At 42.3% G+C, this 16860-nt stretch overlaps 1 protein-coding gene across 2 annotated transcripts in view; it reads left to right on the top strand.

The window, feature by feature from the left end:
* The window catches only part of RNF144A (ring finger protein 144A), a 98827-nt gene extending 82842 nt beyond the window's left edge, over positions 1–15985 (top strand). For both annotated transcript variants that reach the window (XM_074947694.1, XM_074947695.1), the window contains 4 exons: positions 780–987; positions 4634–4778; positions 6735–6824; positions 11092–15985. In XM_074947694.1, coding sequence (XP_074803795.1) covers positions 780–987; positions 4634–4778; positions 6735–6824; positions 11092–11223 — 575 coding nt within the window. In that variant the 3' untranslated portion in view covers positions 11224–15985. The remainder of the gene's footprint in view (positions 1–779; positions 988–4633; positions 4779–6734; positions 6825–11091) is intronic.
* The last annotated feature ends 875 nt before the right edge of the window (positions 15986–16860 follow it).

Below are 16860 nucleotides of genomic sequence, written 5' to 3'. Positions count from 1 at the left end.
AGCCTGAGAAGAAGCCAGAATTTACCAACGTACATTGCCAAAGAGCCACAGTAATAAGTCAGCAACCCACCATCAGTCCGTGCCCACCCTGCTCCCAGCACCTCCCACCCACTGGCAGCCCCGCCAATCAGCGCCTTCCCCTTCCTTCCCGCACCTCCCGATCAGCTCTTTCGTGGCATGCAGGAGGCTCTGTGGGGGAGGAGCAAAGGCACGGCAAACTCAGGGGAGGGGATGCGAAGGGGTGGAGTGGGGGCAGGGCCTGTAGCAGAGCCAGAGGTTGAGCAGTGAGCACCCCCCGGCACATTGGAAAGTTGGCGCCTGTAGCTCCAGCCCCGGAGTTGGTGCTTATACAAGGAGCCGCATATTAACTTCTCAGGAGCCGCAGGTTGGCCACCGCAGATTGGCCACCCCTGGTTTAGACACAACAAATCCTGCATCTTGGCAGGGGGTTAGGCTACATGACCCTTGCGCTCCCTATGGTTCTATAATTCTGTGAACAATGTAAAATCAATTAGTTCAGGCCATTTCCAGAAGTGCAGTGTTAGGGAGGTAGGCCCACATTTGGAAAAGTGTTCTATAATTTTAGATATCTCTGATGCTGAATAAATCTGCAAATCAGGCCACAAGTGTGCCAGATGGGGCAAACAAAACCGGAAGCCTCTTTTGAAAACAGCTGGTCTGATGAGCAATCTGAGCATTTGAGCATTCTTAAGCAGTATATAATTAAAGGACAATCCTGTAGCTGTCATTGATTCTGGTTATTTTATACCCTTTTGCAGAAGTGCTTTTGGATCCATGTCGGACTTGGTGTCCATCTTCTGCCTGTCAGGCAGTTTGCCAACTACAAGAATCAGGGCCACAAAATCCCCAGCTGGTTCAATGCAAAGCTTGTGACATAGAGTTCTGCTCATCTTGTAAATCCAATTGGCATCCAGGACAAGGCTGTCAAGAGAATATACCAATCACCTTCCTCCCAGGAGAAACAAGGTACAGTACTGTAACTTGCCCAGTGGCAGCAGCAAAGATCTACTTGATGCGTAACAAGAGGAATGTAACCTCATCGCCAATCAAGGGGCCATTTTCTCCTGTTGTTTTTTTAAGCGAATGTCCGCAGCAGCCATTCCAGTTCTTTTCTTTTAAGACGCTGTGCTTGACACAGAGATGGATGGTGATGGCTCCTTTGGTGGCCTGGCTGCCCCACCACCACCATCAGGGAGCAGGTGGAACCAGTTAAAGCAGCACAGAGGGACAACCCAGGCTCCTGGCACCATCTGCAGCTCTGCTTGCCCAGCCCTCTGTTCCATCTGTTGCTCCATTGATGCCAACGACACATTCAGCCACCTCAGGTCCCCCTCCACACTCACTGCTGCTGCTATTCCAGGGGCTTAAGGGTTAGTTGATTCTGGTTGGCTATTTTAGGAGGCCTCTGTCAGTGGCACCATGACTGCTGCTCTTCCAGGAGCGAGGGAGTGATTGTTGAGCCTTGTTTAAGGCAGCATTAGAAGACCAGTTAGCAATTTCCATTGGTAGAGAATGCAGCTGCCCACCTGAATAGGGCAGGTCACTGTGTGCACATAACACCTGTGCTCAGGCTTCATCCCTGGCTCCCTGTTCACTTCCTGCAGCAGGTCAAGGTGTTGGTCACGATCGTTAAAGCCATGAATGGTCTGGGACTTGGCTATTCTCAAGACTGCCTGTCCCCCTCTATCTTGTAATGACAGCTGACTGGCTAGGTTGCTCTTGTTCTCGGTTCCTGGGTAAAACGCTACAGGGCCTGCAGTGGGACTCTCAGCACCCCTAGATTTGGTACGCGCTCTCACTCAGCTCAAGTGTGGTGAGCTTCATGGCATGATACAGGACTTGTATGTTTTGCTTAGCATTTTGGTTGATTTATGTTTCTTTTCTGTAGGTTTAGAACATTTGGCGGTTGTCCTTGCAACTTGCTGGCAACCATTGTCCCAGCACCAGTTTGTGCCAGCACATGCTGGGAATGACAAATGTAATTCGTGCGTTCAAAAGATTTTCCCATGGTGTGGTTGTCACGGGTGTGTGTCTTCTCTGATCTGTCAGTCAGGAAGTAGTAACCAATCTGGAGTCAGAACTTTGTCCAGTCCCCACCCCGCCTCTCGTCACTAGAATCATAGAATATCAGGGTTGGAAGGGACCTCAGGGGATCATCTAGTCCAACCCCTGCTCAAAGCAGGACCAATCCCCAAATAAATCATCCCAGCCAGGACTTTGTCAAGCCTGACCTTAAAATCTTCTAAGGAAGGAGATTCCACCACCTCCCTAGGTAACGCATTCCAGTGTTTCACCATCCTCCTAGTGAAAAAGTTTTTCCTAATATCCAACTTAAACCTCCCCCGCTGCAACTTGAGACCATTACTCCTCGTTCTGTCATCTGCTACCACTGAGAACAGTCTAGATCCAACCTCTTTGGAACCCCCTTTCAGGTAGTTGAAAGCAGCTATCAAATCCCCCCTTATTCTTCTCTTCCGCAGACTAAAAAATCCCAGTTCCCTCAGCCTCTCCTCATAAGTCATGTGTTCCAGTCCCCTGATCATTTTTTGTTGTCCTCCGCTGGACGTTTTCCAATTTTTCCACATCCTTCTTGTAGTGTGGGGCCCCAAACTGGACACAGTACTCCAGATGAGGCCTCACCAATGTCGAATAGAGGGGAACGATCACGTCCCTCGATCTGCTGGCAATGCCCCTACTTATACATCCCAAAATGCCATTGGCCTTCTTGGCAACAAGGTCACACTGTTGACTCATATCCAGCTTCTCGTCCACTGTAACCCCTAGGTCCTTTTCTGCAGAACTGCTGCCGAGCCATTCGGTCCCTAGTCTGTAGCGATACATGGGATTCTTCTGTCCTAAGTGCAGGACTCTGCACTTGTCCCTGTTGAACCTCATCAGATTTCTTTTGGCCCAATCCTCTAATTTGTCTAGGTCCCTTTGTATCCTATCCCGAGCCTCCAGCGTTTCTACAGGTTGGGAGTCCTCCCCTGTTGTTCTCCTTCCTCCCATTGGAGTAGTTGCTGTCAACAACTTTGTCTGAGGCACCATCCTTTTGTCCAGACCTTACAGAGTCCTAAAGCCTTCACTGAGCAGGAGGAGCTTTAAGACTCTTCTAGAAAACCAGGGAAAAAAATGCTCCTTGAATGCCCTCTCACTCCTGCTCCTTGACATAGACCCATTCCATGTGGAGTGAACTACTGCAGGCAGGAATGAGATCGAGAAGCAGCACTGTGAACCTTGTGCTTGCAATGATTCAGCAGCTCCTTGCCAGCACTGGAGAGAGACAATATCACGGATAAAGCAATTTCCTGCAATATCTCTGGAAGATCTTACTGTATGAAGTTGATGTATCGTTGTGGGCCAGGGATTGCATGTAATTCCCTGCAGGAGAGTGACCACAGCTCCTCCAGGAACAAAGAACAGTAGGGGGTATGAGGCAAGTTCACTTAGGTTGTAACACCTCCAGAGGGGGGCCAGCAGTTGCAGAGGCTCATATCTGATGGTTCAGACTGGATTCTCCAGAGATCAAGAGAGAAAGAAAGGGATAAATAGCCTGAGTTTAAACTGGCTCAGGGCCTTCTTTCTGATCCAGCAAATGGACAAGACCTACTGTTGAAGGGCCGGGGGGGGTGGGGGAGGTCAGTCCTTCTTGGAAGGGTTTGGAAGGACTTTGGCCTACTGAGGGTGACCCCTGATAAGCTTTTCGCATGCATAGAGGAACTTTTGTTGTTTTTATGTTTTCTCTATAATGCTTTCGCCTTAAGAATAAATGTGCTAGTTTATAAAGAGCTGGGTGGTAACTTGGGGCAATTCCTCTCTTCCTGTCCTTCGGAGAGAAAGCAGATGCTGGCCTGTTTAGGCAGTCTGGCTTTCTGGGGACATCACAGTGTAGGCAGGGAACTGTGCAGCCTGGCGAAACCCTGGTTAGGATGGAGTCTACCCAAGAGAGTGACAGCTGAGGAACTGGGAGCTTTTGGGTAGGTGCTCTCAGTGGATCACAGAGGGGAATTGCAGATGCAGTTGCCCTGAACTGTGATGGAGGAGGCAAGCCTTGGAGGAACAGGGTATCCAGGAAAACCCAGTGGAATTTGGCTTGGAGAGAAAGTCCTAGGAGATCAGCCTCATGGACGCTCTGTCTCTCCCTTTGCCTTCTCATCCAGGGAATCCCTAAGCCCGTGGGCCATAGCCTGGGTCAGCTGGGCATTGTCAGCCTCCCTGTTTTCCATATGCAGATCCTTTCTCCTTCTCCCATAAGAAATAAAAGAGGAGGAGAAAGGCAGACAGACTAGGCATGTAAAAAACTGATTTCAGATTGGTTCCCACGTGCTCAGCTGACAGCTGAGAGCATTGTACACACTGATGTCACCAGGTCACAGAAAACAATTGGTAGATGAGAGAAATGTGTTTTGTCTGGTAAGTGCATAGCTGTTTGATAGGCACTATAAAAATTAATTGTTGTACTAGATCTGCTTTCTGGATACTTAACAACAAAACAAAAAAACGGATCACAAAACTAAAATGCAAACCCAGATTTTTTTCAATTAGGATGTTATTTTTGCTTCAAACATGCACAGGTACACACCTTATAAACTTCTTCAAATGTCTCCCACAGTTCTATGTATAAAATGGAAGATGATGCTCCCATCAAACGCTGTCCAAAGTGCAAAGTTTATATTGAGCGAGATGAGGGTTGTGCCCAAATGATGTGTAAAAACTGCAAGCATGCCTTTTGCTGGTACTGTCTGGAATCTCTTGATGTGAGTATACACTCCACGCTTCGGTGGATATTGTAAGCTTACAAGGTTGTTATGCTGACTTAAGACTGTCCTATGGATATCCTTACTAGCTGCTCTTTCACATGCTGTGTTTCTTCTGAACCTTTTTGTAACACTACTGTTAGCACCTATTTCTCTGCTAAAATGCATGGGCAAGGGCAGAGCTGGACCTTAGCTGGTTACTTGATGGTCCTTGTGCACTTGATCTTACTTGCCCCACCTCAAGAGCTGTTGAGCTGTTCACCCTTTGCATAAATGAGATGGAAAGAAGTTGGTGTAATTTGAAATTTGATGAAAACTATTCTTCCTTTGCCATCTCCATGTGGCATCTAAATAGTTTGTGTTTAATACTGTACCGTGTACACACAAATCAGACAGCTCCTTCCTGAAGAATTTATATTCTAAAAAGTGTTTGCAGGATGCATATATTTGTATTACTTTCAGTTCTGCATGATAGTGCAAGGTAGCCCTAAATACAGAATCCCATGTAGAGTGTCAGTATTCATTTTAGTGCTGAACTTCAGTAGTGAGAGTTGTTTCTTGACGTTGATTTGTTTTGGTTATTACATCTCTTCTGCAGGACAAAGTAAGAGAAAAAGCCAGTGAACTGATGTATGAAGAACAAATGTGTTCTGAGAGCAGTAGGAGTTCGATTTAACTCTTATGCTGCTTCCTGTCCTGGGCTTAAACATTTTAAACAAGCCAATATCTTATTGTGCCTAAGCACTGGAATATATACAATATGCTACATCTGTTTCCAGATATTAGCCAAGGAAACGTTTTATTGCAAAGTGTAGTTAACAATGGCAGAGGAAATGTTTCATGTCCCAAAAATGTACTCTAACTATTTCAAATCCTGCAATTGTTATGTCTAAATGCCTTACGGATAAGTTTTAACTCATGGGTACTCCCATACTTAAGTAAAAAGCAGAGGTCCCCTGTGCCTGCGTTGGTTGCTGCACTGAAGAGAGACCGGTCCAGATCTGGAAGCAGATGCGTCTTTCTCTGCAGAACTGGGTAGATATCTGCCTTGGTTTGCTTTCCCAGCTGCAAAATAAATGCCACATTTGAGAGGCTTGGGATCCAAGAAGTAGCTTTCCTCTTCCCATGTTCTATACCTAACATGGCCAGTATTTTCAAATTATGTTGCCTAAACCCCTGTTTAGGCATTTAAATAAGCAGGTTGGTTTTCAGAAATGATGAGCACCAGCTACTCTATTGACTCCAATTGTGGGTGCACCGCACCTATGAAAACCAGTCTGTTTATTAAGGTGCCTGACTGTAAGCAATCAGGTTTGAAAATGTTTTTATCCATGTGATTTCACTTTTCCTTTCAGTTCATTCCCTGGTTAGAAGATAGGACATTTTAATTCCTGAGAAAAAGGATTCTTAGCTGCACTTGAGACCCAGTAGCTTTGCTAGACAGGGAAATCCACATGATCTGATATAAAATAGGGAAAAGGAAGGGGGAGTACAATATTGAGTGGATGCGCATGGAAATCTAAAATACATGAAAATAGAGCTATTAGTTCTTCATTTGTTGTTTATTGCTATTATCTTCTTGCTGAAGGTTCCTACAGTGCTTTACTCTGATCTGCATTGGCCTTTCCTCCAGGCACAGCACAACTCATTCTCTTTATCACCAGCATGTGCTGTATTTGTATTATGTTCCGCCTTATGAAATCACTTCCATAGTAACCCTGTGGGGAGCAACTCTGGGAAGGGCTGTTCAGCGCTGACTCATGCAAGAATACAAATCCAATTTCAGTTGGTTTCCCACTCTGAAACTTTTCTCTTCATATTCAGTGCTTTTCAGGGATCTTGAAACTTGCTCCCCTCTGTAATATTTTGTTCTTATTTTGCTGCCACTATCTGCTCCATCTTGAAGGAAAAGAGACTCTCTATTAACTGCTAATGTTTCTATTTAATGTTTCAAAGGATGATTTCCTCCTTATACATTATGACAAAGGACCTTGTCGAAACAAGTTAGGTCACTCCAGGGCATCTGTTATCTGGCACAGAACACAGGTAGGTTTAGAGCTTTTTAAAACTTCATAAAAGTTCACAATAAAATGGTTTCTCTCTCTCTCTCTCAGTTGTATCTAAAAAGAGATCAAATCAAGCATGTGAGTCTAAGTGTCTTCACCGTTCAATAGCTGAGGAAAGGGCATTGTGGTACAAAGATAGACATTAACAAGGAATAACACAGTCAGACTCCATCCTGGATTTTGACTCCTAACTGACATACATGTCTGGTTGAGAACTGGTTGAGTTTATTAGTATAAAGTTGTCCCTGGCTTGGTGAGTCTGCATGGACACTAGGGTGATTCCCTCCTTTGATGTCAGTCAAGCAGTAAAGAACCAATCATGAGCAAAGGATTTTTGTACCCTGCCCCCCTTCTTCACTGGCTTCAGATTTCAGTCTCTCTCTTTTTCACGGTGAAGCAGGCCACAGGCATATCTCACTGAGGAGCCCTCTTTTTCTGCATCAGCTTCAAGAAATGTGGGGGATGCAGCATGTGACTTTGGGGGGCCCGGCAAGCCTTTAGGGGAAAAGTGGAGACAGTTCCTTGACTGTAAGAAGCCATTTCATGGTTGTCATGCTGGTGCTGGGTGTGAGCAGTGGGACTAGAACTTGGAACCTCTGTGTTTCTAGCCCCGGGGAAATCCACTAGGCAGCTCAGCTGTTGTCCGTGCACTCTCCTCTCTCTTCTTAGGGTGAATGCATCAGTGAAAGTCGCTTTTTTATTTTTTATAAATAGAGTAGAAAACATTGGATTCAAAATTGCATTAAAAGGATTTGTAAAATTGCCCCAAAGTTGCAGAAGTTTAGTGACCTGTAAAACAGGCGGATTTTGAATGAAAAGAACTCCTGTAACAAATATTTGCCCATGTCTATTTCTTCCATCGTTGTAACGATTGCTACACTGCACTGTGGTGTAGTTGGTTACATGACTGATGTTGCTGGCATTGCTAATTAGAAAAATGGAGATGTCAAGAAATGTAGCACGAGCACCCGTTAATTGGATGACATACAAGAGCTGTTACGCTCAATCCCAAATTTTTGAGACTTCTGATATTTTTGATACTTTGATATTCTGAGAATTCCCATTGAAGCCAGGTTGGTGAGCGCTATGATTGCTAGTGTTTGCAGGATGGGGGCCATTATGTTAAGCGTTCTTGGAGTATTAACCAAGAGGAGCATAACATTACATCAAGGTGAAAGGCATGATGCTGTAATGCAAAGTGGTGTACTTCTAGTGCAAAAAATCACTTCTAGACATTACACATGCTAGGAAATAGCCTATTGTTCAACAGCAGCCGAGTCCACCAGGTGGAAGATGTATCACTGATGCTCACCAGACAGCCTGTTGACTTGATCTTAAAAATCCTGGATAAATTCACTGATTGGCATGTCTGAGCTGAAAGGAAAATGTAAGCTGGCCTCCTGTTTGATAGTAAAGAGCACTGTTTGCCAGTCTTCTATATTGTTCAATTTCACCTTGGCTCTGCTCAGCTAATGGTGCCCCATAGTGGCGCACTCAGAAGATTGCATGTGGCTAATTGTGTATGTGCCATTGCCAAAGATCAGTATGGGCCGCAGCTGCAGCTCAGTAGGAAATTTAAAGGAAGCTCAGGGAAGAATCTCGGCTTCGCTTTCACCCTTCGGTGTCAGCAGGTTCCCCAAAGACGTTAAACGCAGATGCATCAGATTAGCTGCCTGTCTGACACAGGGATATGTGGTGAAAGGAACCTTATAAAACGATATTTTAAAGTAATTGTCTTTGGCAAAAAATAAAAATATTAGGTCAGAGAAATTTGAGATTCGTGTCTCTGGAGAGCCGCAGCTAAGCCTGTTCTTTTAAAATAAAAGGCCTCGTCTAATATTACATAATAAAGCAGTGTGCACTTCACTCCTCAAACTTAATTTTGTTCAGCAGCGCCACCTGCTGAACTCCATATTGATTTTCAGCCCTGGAATAAAAAATAGCTGGATAAAGTAAATTGCAGAAAGAAATCCACAGTGTTCAGGAAGAAAAATAGTCCCTGGTAGAGAAGGTATCAATAAGCCTGTTAATTTAGGTTTAGAGTATATTTTCTACACTATGCCAAATGAAATATTTGCCAGTTAATCAGAATGTTTAGTATCTGACGAGAGCTGGGAGAAGAATTCCTAATGAATAATGCGATACTAGTGTTATAGTTTGTATTACTGTAGTGCCCAGGGAGCCCTAGCATTCAAATTGCCATTGTTCATGAGCAGGTGATTTTTCCCAGGTATTCATTATTTACAATTATTCTGTGAATAATTCTTGGTGGGTTTGTTGAATGACTTGCAGGCAGGTTGTTGCAGGCAGGCCTTCCAAAATCTACTCTCTCATTTGCTTAGGGCAAGTAGGAAGCTTTCTCAGGCAATTAGCATCACTTTAAAAAAAAAAAAAACTATAAGTGTGCAGTGTTTCTGCTGCTCAGAGTAGAGCCCAGCAACCCATCCCAAAACTGATGGGACCTCACTACAAGTGTTGGGCTGGGGTTAGGTGGGTCAAAAAACAACCCAACCCTCTCAGGCTCAGGTTGGGTTGGGTAACCTCTGATTACCTTCTGCCTGTGGGGTCAGTGCGGCAGCAGCATGCCTTACTTCTGCTGGCCACTGCCAACTTGTTGCAGTGTGTGCGCTGTGGGGTGAGTGCACCAGTGAGATGCAGTGCCTCTCGCTCCACAGAGCACCCAGTGGAGCAGGGAGCAGCGGCTGGCAGAAGTGGGGCTCACAGCGGCCGCACTGACCCCACGGACCGGAGGCAGCAGCAGTGGTGATAGGTTTTGGGGGAAGTGTTGGGGTTGGATTGTAAAACAACTCAACTCTCTCAGGCTCGGGTCGGGCAGATTGCTTTCGGGTCGGGCTTAAAAATTAGGCCCGAGCAGCCCTCTAGCTCCTAAGCTGTCAATTTCCACTACTGCTATTGGGAAGGTTGTGGGCAGCGGTGAAACTGATGAGAAATAGGTCAGTTTCACCCTGTTGCTGCTTGAGAATGCTCTGTGCAGCAGCAGGCACTAGAGCTGTTCATTGAGAAGGGCTCAAAAAAAGGAGGCTGTGGGAGGAATAGAACCAGCAGCCAGGAAGCTGAGGGAGAAGTAGACTATGGTGAGATCACCCTACAATTCTAGTAGCTGTCAGGAAGCTCAGGGGTTGAAGGAAAGCATAGAAAGAAGGAGAGAAAATACTCCTCCCTTTCAGCAATCAGAGGGGAGAGATGGGGGATCAAATGTATTATGTACCTGCTAGCCAGAAGCTGAGGCAAAGTTTGGCGCCTCAAAGCAAAGTCCCAGAGCCTGCTCCTTGGTAGGAAAACCAACACCTTCCCCTTTTTCTATCAGCTGTGTGGGTGATTGTATTTGGGTTATTTCAGTGACAGAGGAAAGATAAAGGAACTCAAACTCTATATGTGTTGGCACAGGTAGTGCTTAGCAACCTCAGCTGTATAAAGATTTTAATCTTCTTTCAAGGGAACTTTAAATGCTTGCAAACATGTGACTACATTAAAATGTCAGTCAACATTTCAAATAACTACTTGTGTAGTGATAGGTACTATAGAAATATCTAAGACGGCTTCACGCTGAATTTTAAATTGTTTGAGACCAAATAGTTGCTCTCTGAAAGGAAAACTGTGTCCCTTCTTGAATACTTGTAAGAATCTGTCAGTGGAACTTCCCTAATATAAACATGTTTGCCCTTGGCAGCAGAATTCCTCAAACACCAGAGATGCTAGAGGCTTAAAATTCGCATTTTATCGAGCAAGAAAGAAAGAAAGGTAAAACTATCCACTTGCACTGAATAAGAGTGGGTAAGTGCAGGAGACATAGCAACCCCATCCTTGTCTTTTGTTCAGTGCAAATTAACATCTGCTTAATCTAGGGTGTGTGAATGAATGCATGCATGCACTACTGAAATTTGTAGGTGTCATGTTGTGAATTCTGACCGATACAGGGGAAATGGACCATTGCAGTCTAGTAATTATTTTCTCAAGATTAGAGCCTGCTACCATTCTCCCATTCTGAAAATTAGAAATCACCTTGCTAACTCTAGTTATATACATTTTATTAAACACAAAAATCTTTTGTGATGTACAACTATGTTGAAATCCTGGCTCTATTGAAATCAGTGGGAGTCTTGCCATTGACTTCAGTGGGGCCAAGATTTCTCCCCTAGTGCATTGACTTTGTGTTGGAGCAGAATTTGAACCCTGCTGTGCCAATTGCAGTACTGACGCATGTCATTTTTCCATTGTTTTTTCAGGTGGTGGGAATCTTTGCGGGATTTGGTCTACTGCTGTTAGTGGCCTCGCCTTTCCTTTTACTTGCTACTCCATTTGTCCTTTGTTGCAAGTGCAAATGTAATAAAGGAGATGATGACCCTCTACCTACCTAGATCATGAGAAGATGGGACTCATCGCACACACATTTTTTCCCCTCTTGCACTTACATTGTTGTAGCCTTACTTCCCCCATCCTGCTTTTCTGTGACAGTGCCATGATTCCAGGAACTGTTGTTAGTACATAGTTACATATTAGTACACAAGTACTAATAGTCAGGTAAGGTAGTGGAAGGCAAGTCAGGTGTTTAGAGGATGTTGTGGAACAAGATAAGTGTCTGAAATTAAGAGATGAAGATACTCTAGATAAAACTAACGGTTTCATGTTGCCCACAGAGGCCATATTGGTGGACTAGGAACTGTGCTATGTTACATCAGCAAAACAACCTAACAATGAATCAAATCAAATGTTTTCACATATACACTTGCATCAAAATGAGGTGTCTTATTCATATTCCTAGTTGAGTCACCTATCATTTAAATGTGGCTTTAATATATCTGTTTATTACAACTGTGTTTTTATTAATATTGCAATGGCAAAAACCTTTTTAGTACTTATTTTTCCAAGGATAATGGAAATCATTAAGGTGCATATTGGCCATCATATGCCTTTCTTGAATTTTGGGGAGGGTACAGCTGGAATTGCTGCCTTCCAGGAATTTTAGGAAGTCTTACATGCTATTTGTTCAATCGAAAACTACATTTTTAAAAATAAATATATGAAAGCTGTAAGGTTGAGTGGTGTCACAAACCTGCTACCTAATCAAGATTCTTTTAAAAACGTATAGTTGTTATTGATTACCACTGGATCGCCAGTCTTTTTCTGAATGGTTAATTTTTGCTGTTATTAAGGGGTCTGGTACACTTACAGGGAGGGCTACATAACTTCTAATCCAGGTATCTCAATCTTTTATTTATATATTAAAAAAATCCTGATTAAACCAAATGTGTAAATATCTGTGCTATTGAATATTTGGAAGTTCAAGGTAGCTTGCTGCTGTCTTAAAGGCAGGTATTGGGGGGGAAAAATTACAGGACTTATTCTGCTTATCAGCAGATTCTCGGCTCAGCAATGATTCCTGTCTTTACCATTTATGAAAAGTACTCGACATCCTTATAGTTAGTAATGAAAATGCCTGAGGTGTTTGTGAAAGTTCTGTCCACCATTTACAATATATACTCCATTTTCCAGGGTTCATATCATATCGTACATGCTGTTAATAATCATACTGTGAGAAAACAGAACAAAGTTCTCTTTAAGGGTTAGTTTGTTTTGTTCCAACATTCCTTTATGTGGCATCATTTTTCTTTTCTTGTTCTTTTCTCTTTTTTAATTTACAGTGTTGTAAGTTTTCCAGGGTAGTAAAATGTCCAAATCAACATATTGTTAATACACAGAAATTACTCTTCTGCAGTATTTTGTGGAAAACTGTAAGAGACCCCTTTGTAAATGCGGGCTTCAAAAACAGCAAAATAATTTGACAAAAATTTAATGTAATGGCCTTGATCATGGAATGTGGTACACAGGGGCAGATCTGTGTCCAAGCGGAGCCCACTGTTCTGCAGAGCATGCTAGTGGAAGTTAAACTCTGTTTGAGAACCTAAAGATATAATGGAGTAGGAAATGATGCAATGATGTGTATATGTGGAAGTCAGTGGGGCTCCCACCTAAGACATAGCAGGATCAAATCCACACAACATAACAGCAGTCTGACATAGCAAAAAAACTGTTTGTTTTGTTTGTTTTATGTTTAGTTTTAGTTTGCATATCTATTATTTGAACAGAAATGTTGCAGGGTAAAATTTTTAAAAGCTAATTGACTTTCAGTGAGACTTAGACTCCTAAGGGCATAAGTCACTTTTGAAAATGGGAAATAGATTCCTAAATCACCTAGGTACTTTTGAAGATTTTCTCCTCTGTCCAACCTCAATAGTCTTCATTTTAAAAAGTATTCGTATTTCAAACTGGCTAAATGAGAAATGCTTGCAGGAGATCCAGAAATAGTTTTTGTCTTAAGATGTTCAACCTTTTTAAGATCGCAATCTGATGACAAGCCAATGTTAGTTGTATGTTGTGTCATTAGCTTTGCATTACAGTGTATAATTCAGAACTTTAATGGTGAAATCCTGATACTGACTTTTTTTTTTCTTAGCTATTCAGAAATAACATGGGGGTTGGATGGCTCACAAGAGCTTATCAATGGGATAGGCATACTTTAACTAGTCACCACTGGTCAGCCCTGGTTTCAGTGGCTAATGAGGTTTCAGTCTCAGTCTAGCTCCTCCTAGAGGATGTATGTCCTTATCTCAAAAGACTGACCAAATTAGAAAAGCACCCTGATTCAGGATAGTGCTTAACTCACATTGTCCTGAATCATCATTTTGATGTATAAGATTAATAGGTATGTACCACTGGACGAATAACTAGTTTCTGCAGATCTGAGGCATGTTGTCAAGGTAGTGTGGGAAGACTTGAGTTCTTGCCCTTATTCTCCAATCCTGAGCTGCACAGGACAGATCCAGTTGCAGCATCAGAGAACTAATTGTTCAGTGGGCAAAACAGACCCCAGGTTTCCTGGGCTATCAGTTCAGCAGTCCACTTATGTGAGCACGAAGCAACACAAATGGTTCTAGTTGGCAGTTCCAGCCGAGAAACTGGTTTATAGGGGCCTATCAATATAGTATTGGAGGCATAAAGAGTACCCTCTACTTTTTCTTTCTTAGAAGTAGTCTTTTCAGATCAGGGATGAAACAGGGCAGTGTTGGGAATCTATGATGCCCTTGACAGAGAACTTGACTCCCCACAGTTGTCACTGACACCTTTGCAAAGCACTAAATTTACTTCAAAATCAAAGGGAAAAGTCCCACACTGCGTTATAGATGTAAACATTTTTAAAAGGTTAGATTTCAATTGATGATCGCCATTAACACAGACACAAATGCCTGGGTTTATCTGATCATATAGGACTGTGTGTGATCTCAGCAAGCTGGGGTTCACTATAGTGGATTTCCAAGCTGTCAGCTGATACATCTTCTTGATGTTCGGGTAATAATGTGTGTATATTCACAAAGAATATGCTGTAATCACTTTCAGTTATGCTGAATATCATAACCTTACATCTTATTTTTAAATTTTACCACTACAGTTTTGTTTCCTAAGAGTGGGTGTCTTCAATAATCACTGATTTACAAGCTCTGTTGATGCTATGGCATTTACTACCCTGAATGTATTGTTTTAAACTCTGACATTACTGCCCCATAATAGTGGGTTTAAATATGCTCATACCTTTTTTGCATTTCTAAGGAAAATATTTATAACAGATTTCAGACAATCTGTTATAAACCTTCGTCTGAAAATTGAGATTAACTGTATGGTTTCGATTGTGTTTCATATCTATCCTACTGTTTACTTCATTTGCATTGCCTTAAATGCTGTTTTTAATGAAATTTAACAGAGCACATGTTTGCATTTTCTATTGGGAAGGATGAGTTTCTAGTGGTTAGATCCAAACACAGAGTGGAGTCAGAACTCCAGGGTGGTTGTTTTTTTTCCCTCCAGTTCTACCACTGACTTGGGGATCAGGTCTGTTCCTACTGAAAAGAGTAGCAAAGCGCTCCCATTGACTTCAGTGGGTGCAGGATTGGGCCCTCACAGTGTTCTTGTACAAGTCACTGATCCTTCCTTTGTCTCAGTTTATCCATCTGTAAAATAGGTGGAACAATGCTCACCTACCTCACAGGGTTGTTGTGGGGCTTAATTATTTTTAAAAATTTTTGAGATCCTCTGACGGAGGACATTATATAAGTACTTAGCAGTGTTATTTTATGTTAATATTTCAGTTGTTTTTAACTGCCTTCAGCGTGGATCCTCATATTGTATCATGCACAGTTCTATTTTTTTTCAGGCATCATAATCTTTCCTGGAATATTTATCTTAAAATTGTGATGGATCACAAAGAAGAACTGAATGGCCCAGTTCGTAGCATGGAATTGATGACCTGACATGCAGAAAATATTTAAAATTAAGATTCCTAAAATATTCTGTCTGATGAGGAAGGGCGAGGGGAACAATACTCCTAGATCAGAAGAGGATATTACACTTTGTGATTTTAAAATTTTGTGGGTAGGAAAGAAAAAGTGGGGTTTTATGTATTTTCTAGGTTCTCCCTTTCCTATTAAGGATATACATGTACTTAATAAAAAGCATTCTTCATCCTGATAATGTACAGTATGCATAAAGCTTCGTGCTAGTTTGCTTTTTGAAACCAAACTCCATATGTTCTCTCGCTATGTATATACAGTGTGTATACATATATTCTAAAATATAAAGTATATATATATTCTAAAATCTTACAAAGATGGACAGAACATGGAAGTTGTCACACAGAGTGACATATCAAGAAAAGCCTGCATCAGTGCTTCTTTGCTAAGTAAAGCATGCTGTTTTGTTTAAAGCCCTGTGATCTTCATAATTGCTTTGATTTGTGTATCTCTCTTACAGAATTCCAGGAACATTAGGTACAGGAATGTGCTACGTAACTGAACCTTTCTTGCTCATTTTACCGTGGATGTATTTTAATCTTGTATAGAGATACGCATGAAGGAGTCATGCATATGTATAAATGATGATGTATTTGACCAGTGTAAAAATAAGTTCTGTTTATGTATTTGAAATGTAAGTACTTTTTTGTGCCACTAACACTGTGATGTATAAAAGAGCTGTTGAATGCCTTTTAATGTTGTGTTTTGTACTTTGAATCATACTGAAAGTTTAATTTGTAATTTCAATAGATATTTTAAAAGAATGCATCTCCTGTGATTCTTCAGAATAGTGTCTTGTAATTATTAATACACTTTAAAGAAAATTGAAATATTCTTACAATAGTTATTTATATCATCTGTTCCTTCCATCAGAACAAAGAAGAGAAAAAGCACTCGCTATGGGTCTGATCCAGTGATCATTTCAGTCAGTTGGAGTAGGCCTTAAATGGGTTAATTTGGTGCTCCAAGCATCAGTTTGGAATACCTATAATCCAAAGCAGCACAAGTTCAGGTCATAACAAGGTCAGCTCTGCCCATCACCTTCCCACGGTGGGTAGTTTGAGTTCCTGTCTATTCAGTGTCTGTGGTGTTTCATGTAATAACAAAGAATTGCCATACCGGGTCAGACTGATGGTCCGTCTAGCCCAATATCTTATCTTCAGACAGAGGCTGATGCTAATGCTTCAGAGAGAGTGAACAAAACAGGGCAATTTATCAAGTGCTGCATCTCCTGTCATTCAGTGCCAGCTTCTAACAGTCAGAGGTTTAGGTATACCAAAGCATGGGGTTGTGTCCCTGAGCATCTTGGCTAATAGCCATTGATGTCCTCCATGAACTTATCTAATTCTTTTATGAGCCCAGTTACACTTTTGGCCTTCAAAACATCCCCAGGCATTGAGTTCCATAGGTTGACTGCACATTGTGTGAAGTACTTCCTTGTGTTTGTTTTAAACCTGCTGCCTATTCATAGCATTCCGTGACCCCTGCATCATGGGTTATGTGAAGGGGTACATAACACATCCCTGTTCACGCCACGCATGATGTCATAGACCTCTATCATATCCCCCTTTAGTCACCTCTCCTCCAAGCTGAACAGTGGCAGTCTTTTTAATTTCTCCTAATATGGAAACTGTTCCAGACCCCTTACTTTGT

The sequence above is a fragment of the Natator depressus genome, chromosome 3 (assembly GCF_965152275.1).
Source record: "Natator depressus isolate rNatDep1 chromosome 3, rNatDep2.hap1, whole genome shotgun sequence".
Classification (NCBI taxonomy): Eukaryota; Metazoa; Chordata; order Testudines; family Cheloniidae; genus Natator; species Natator depressus.
The sequence above is the reverse complement of the archived record's forward strand: the minus strand, read 5'-3'. Positions and strand labels throughout refer to the sequence as shown.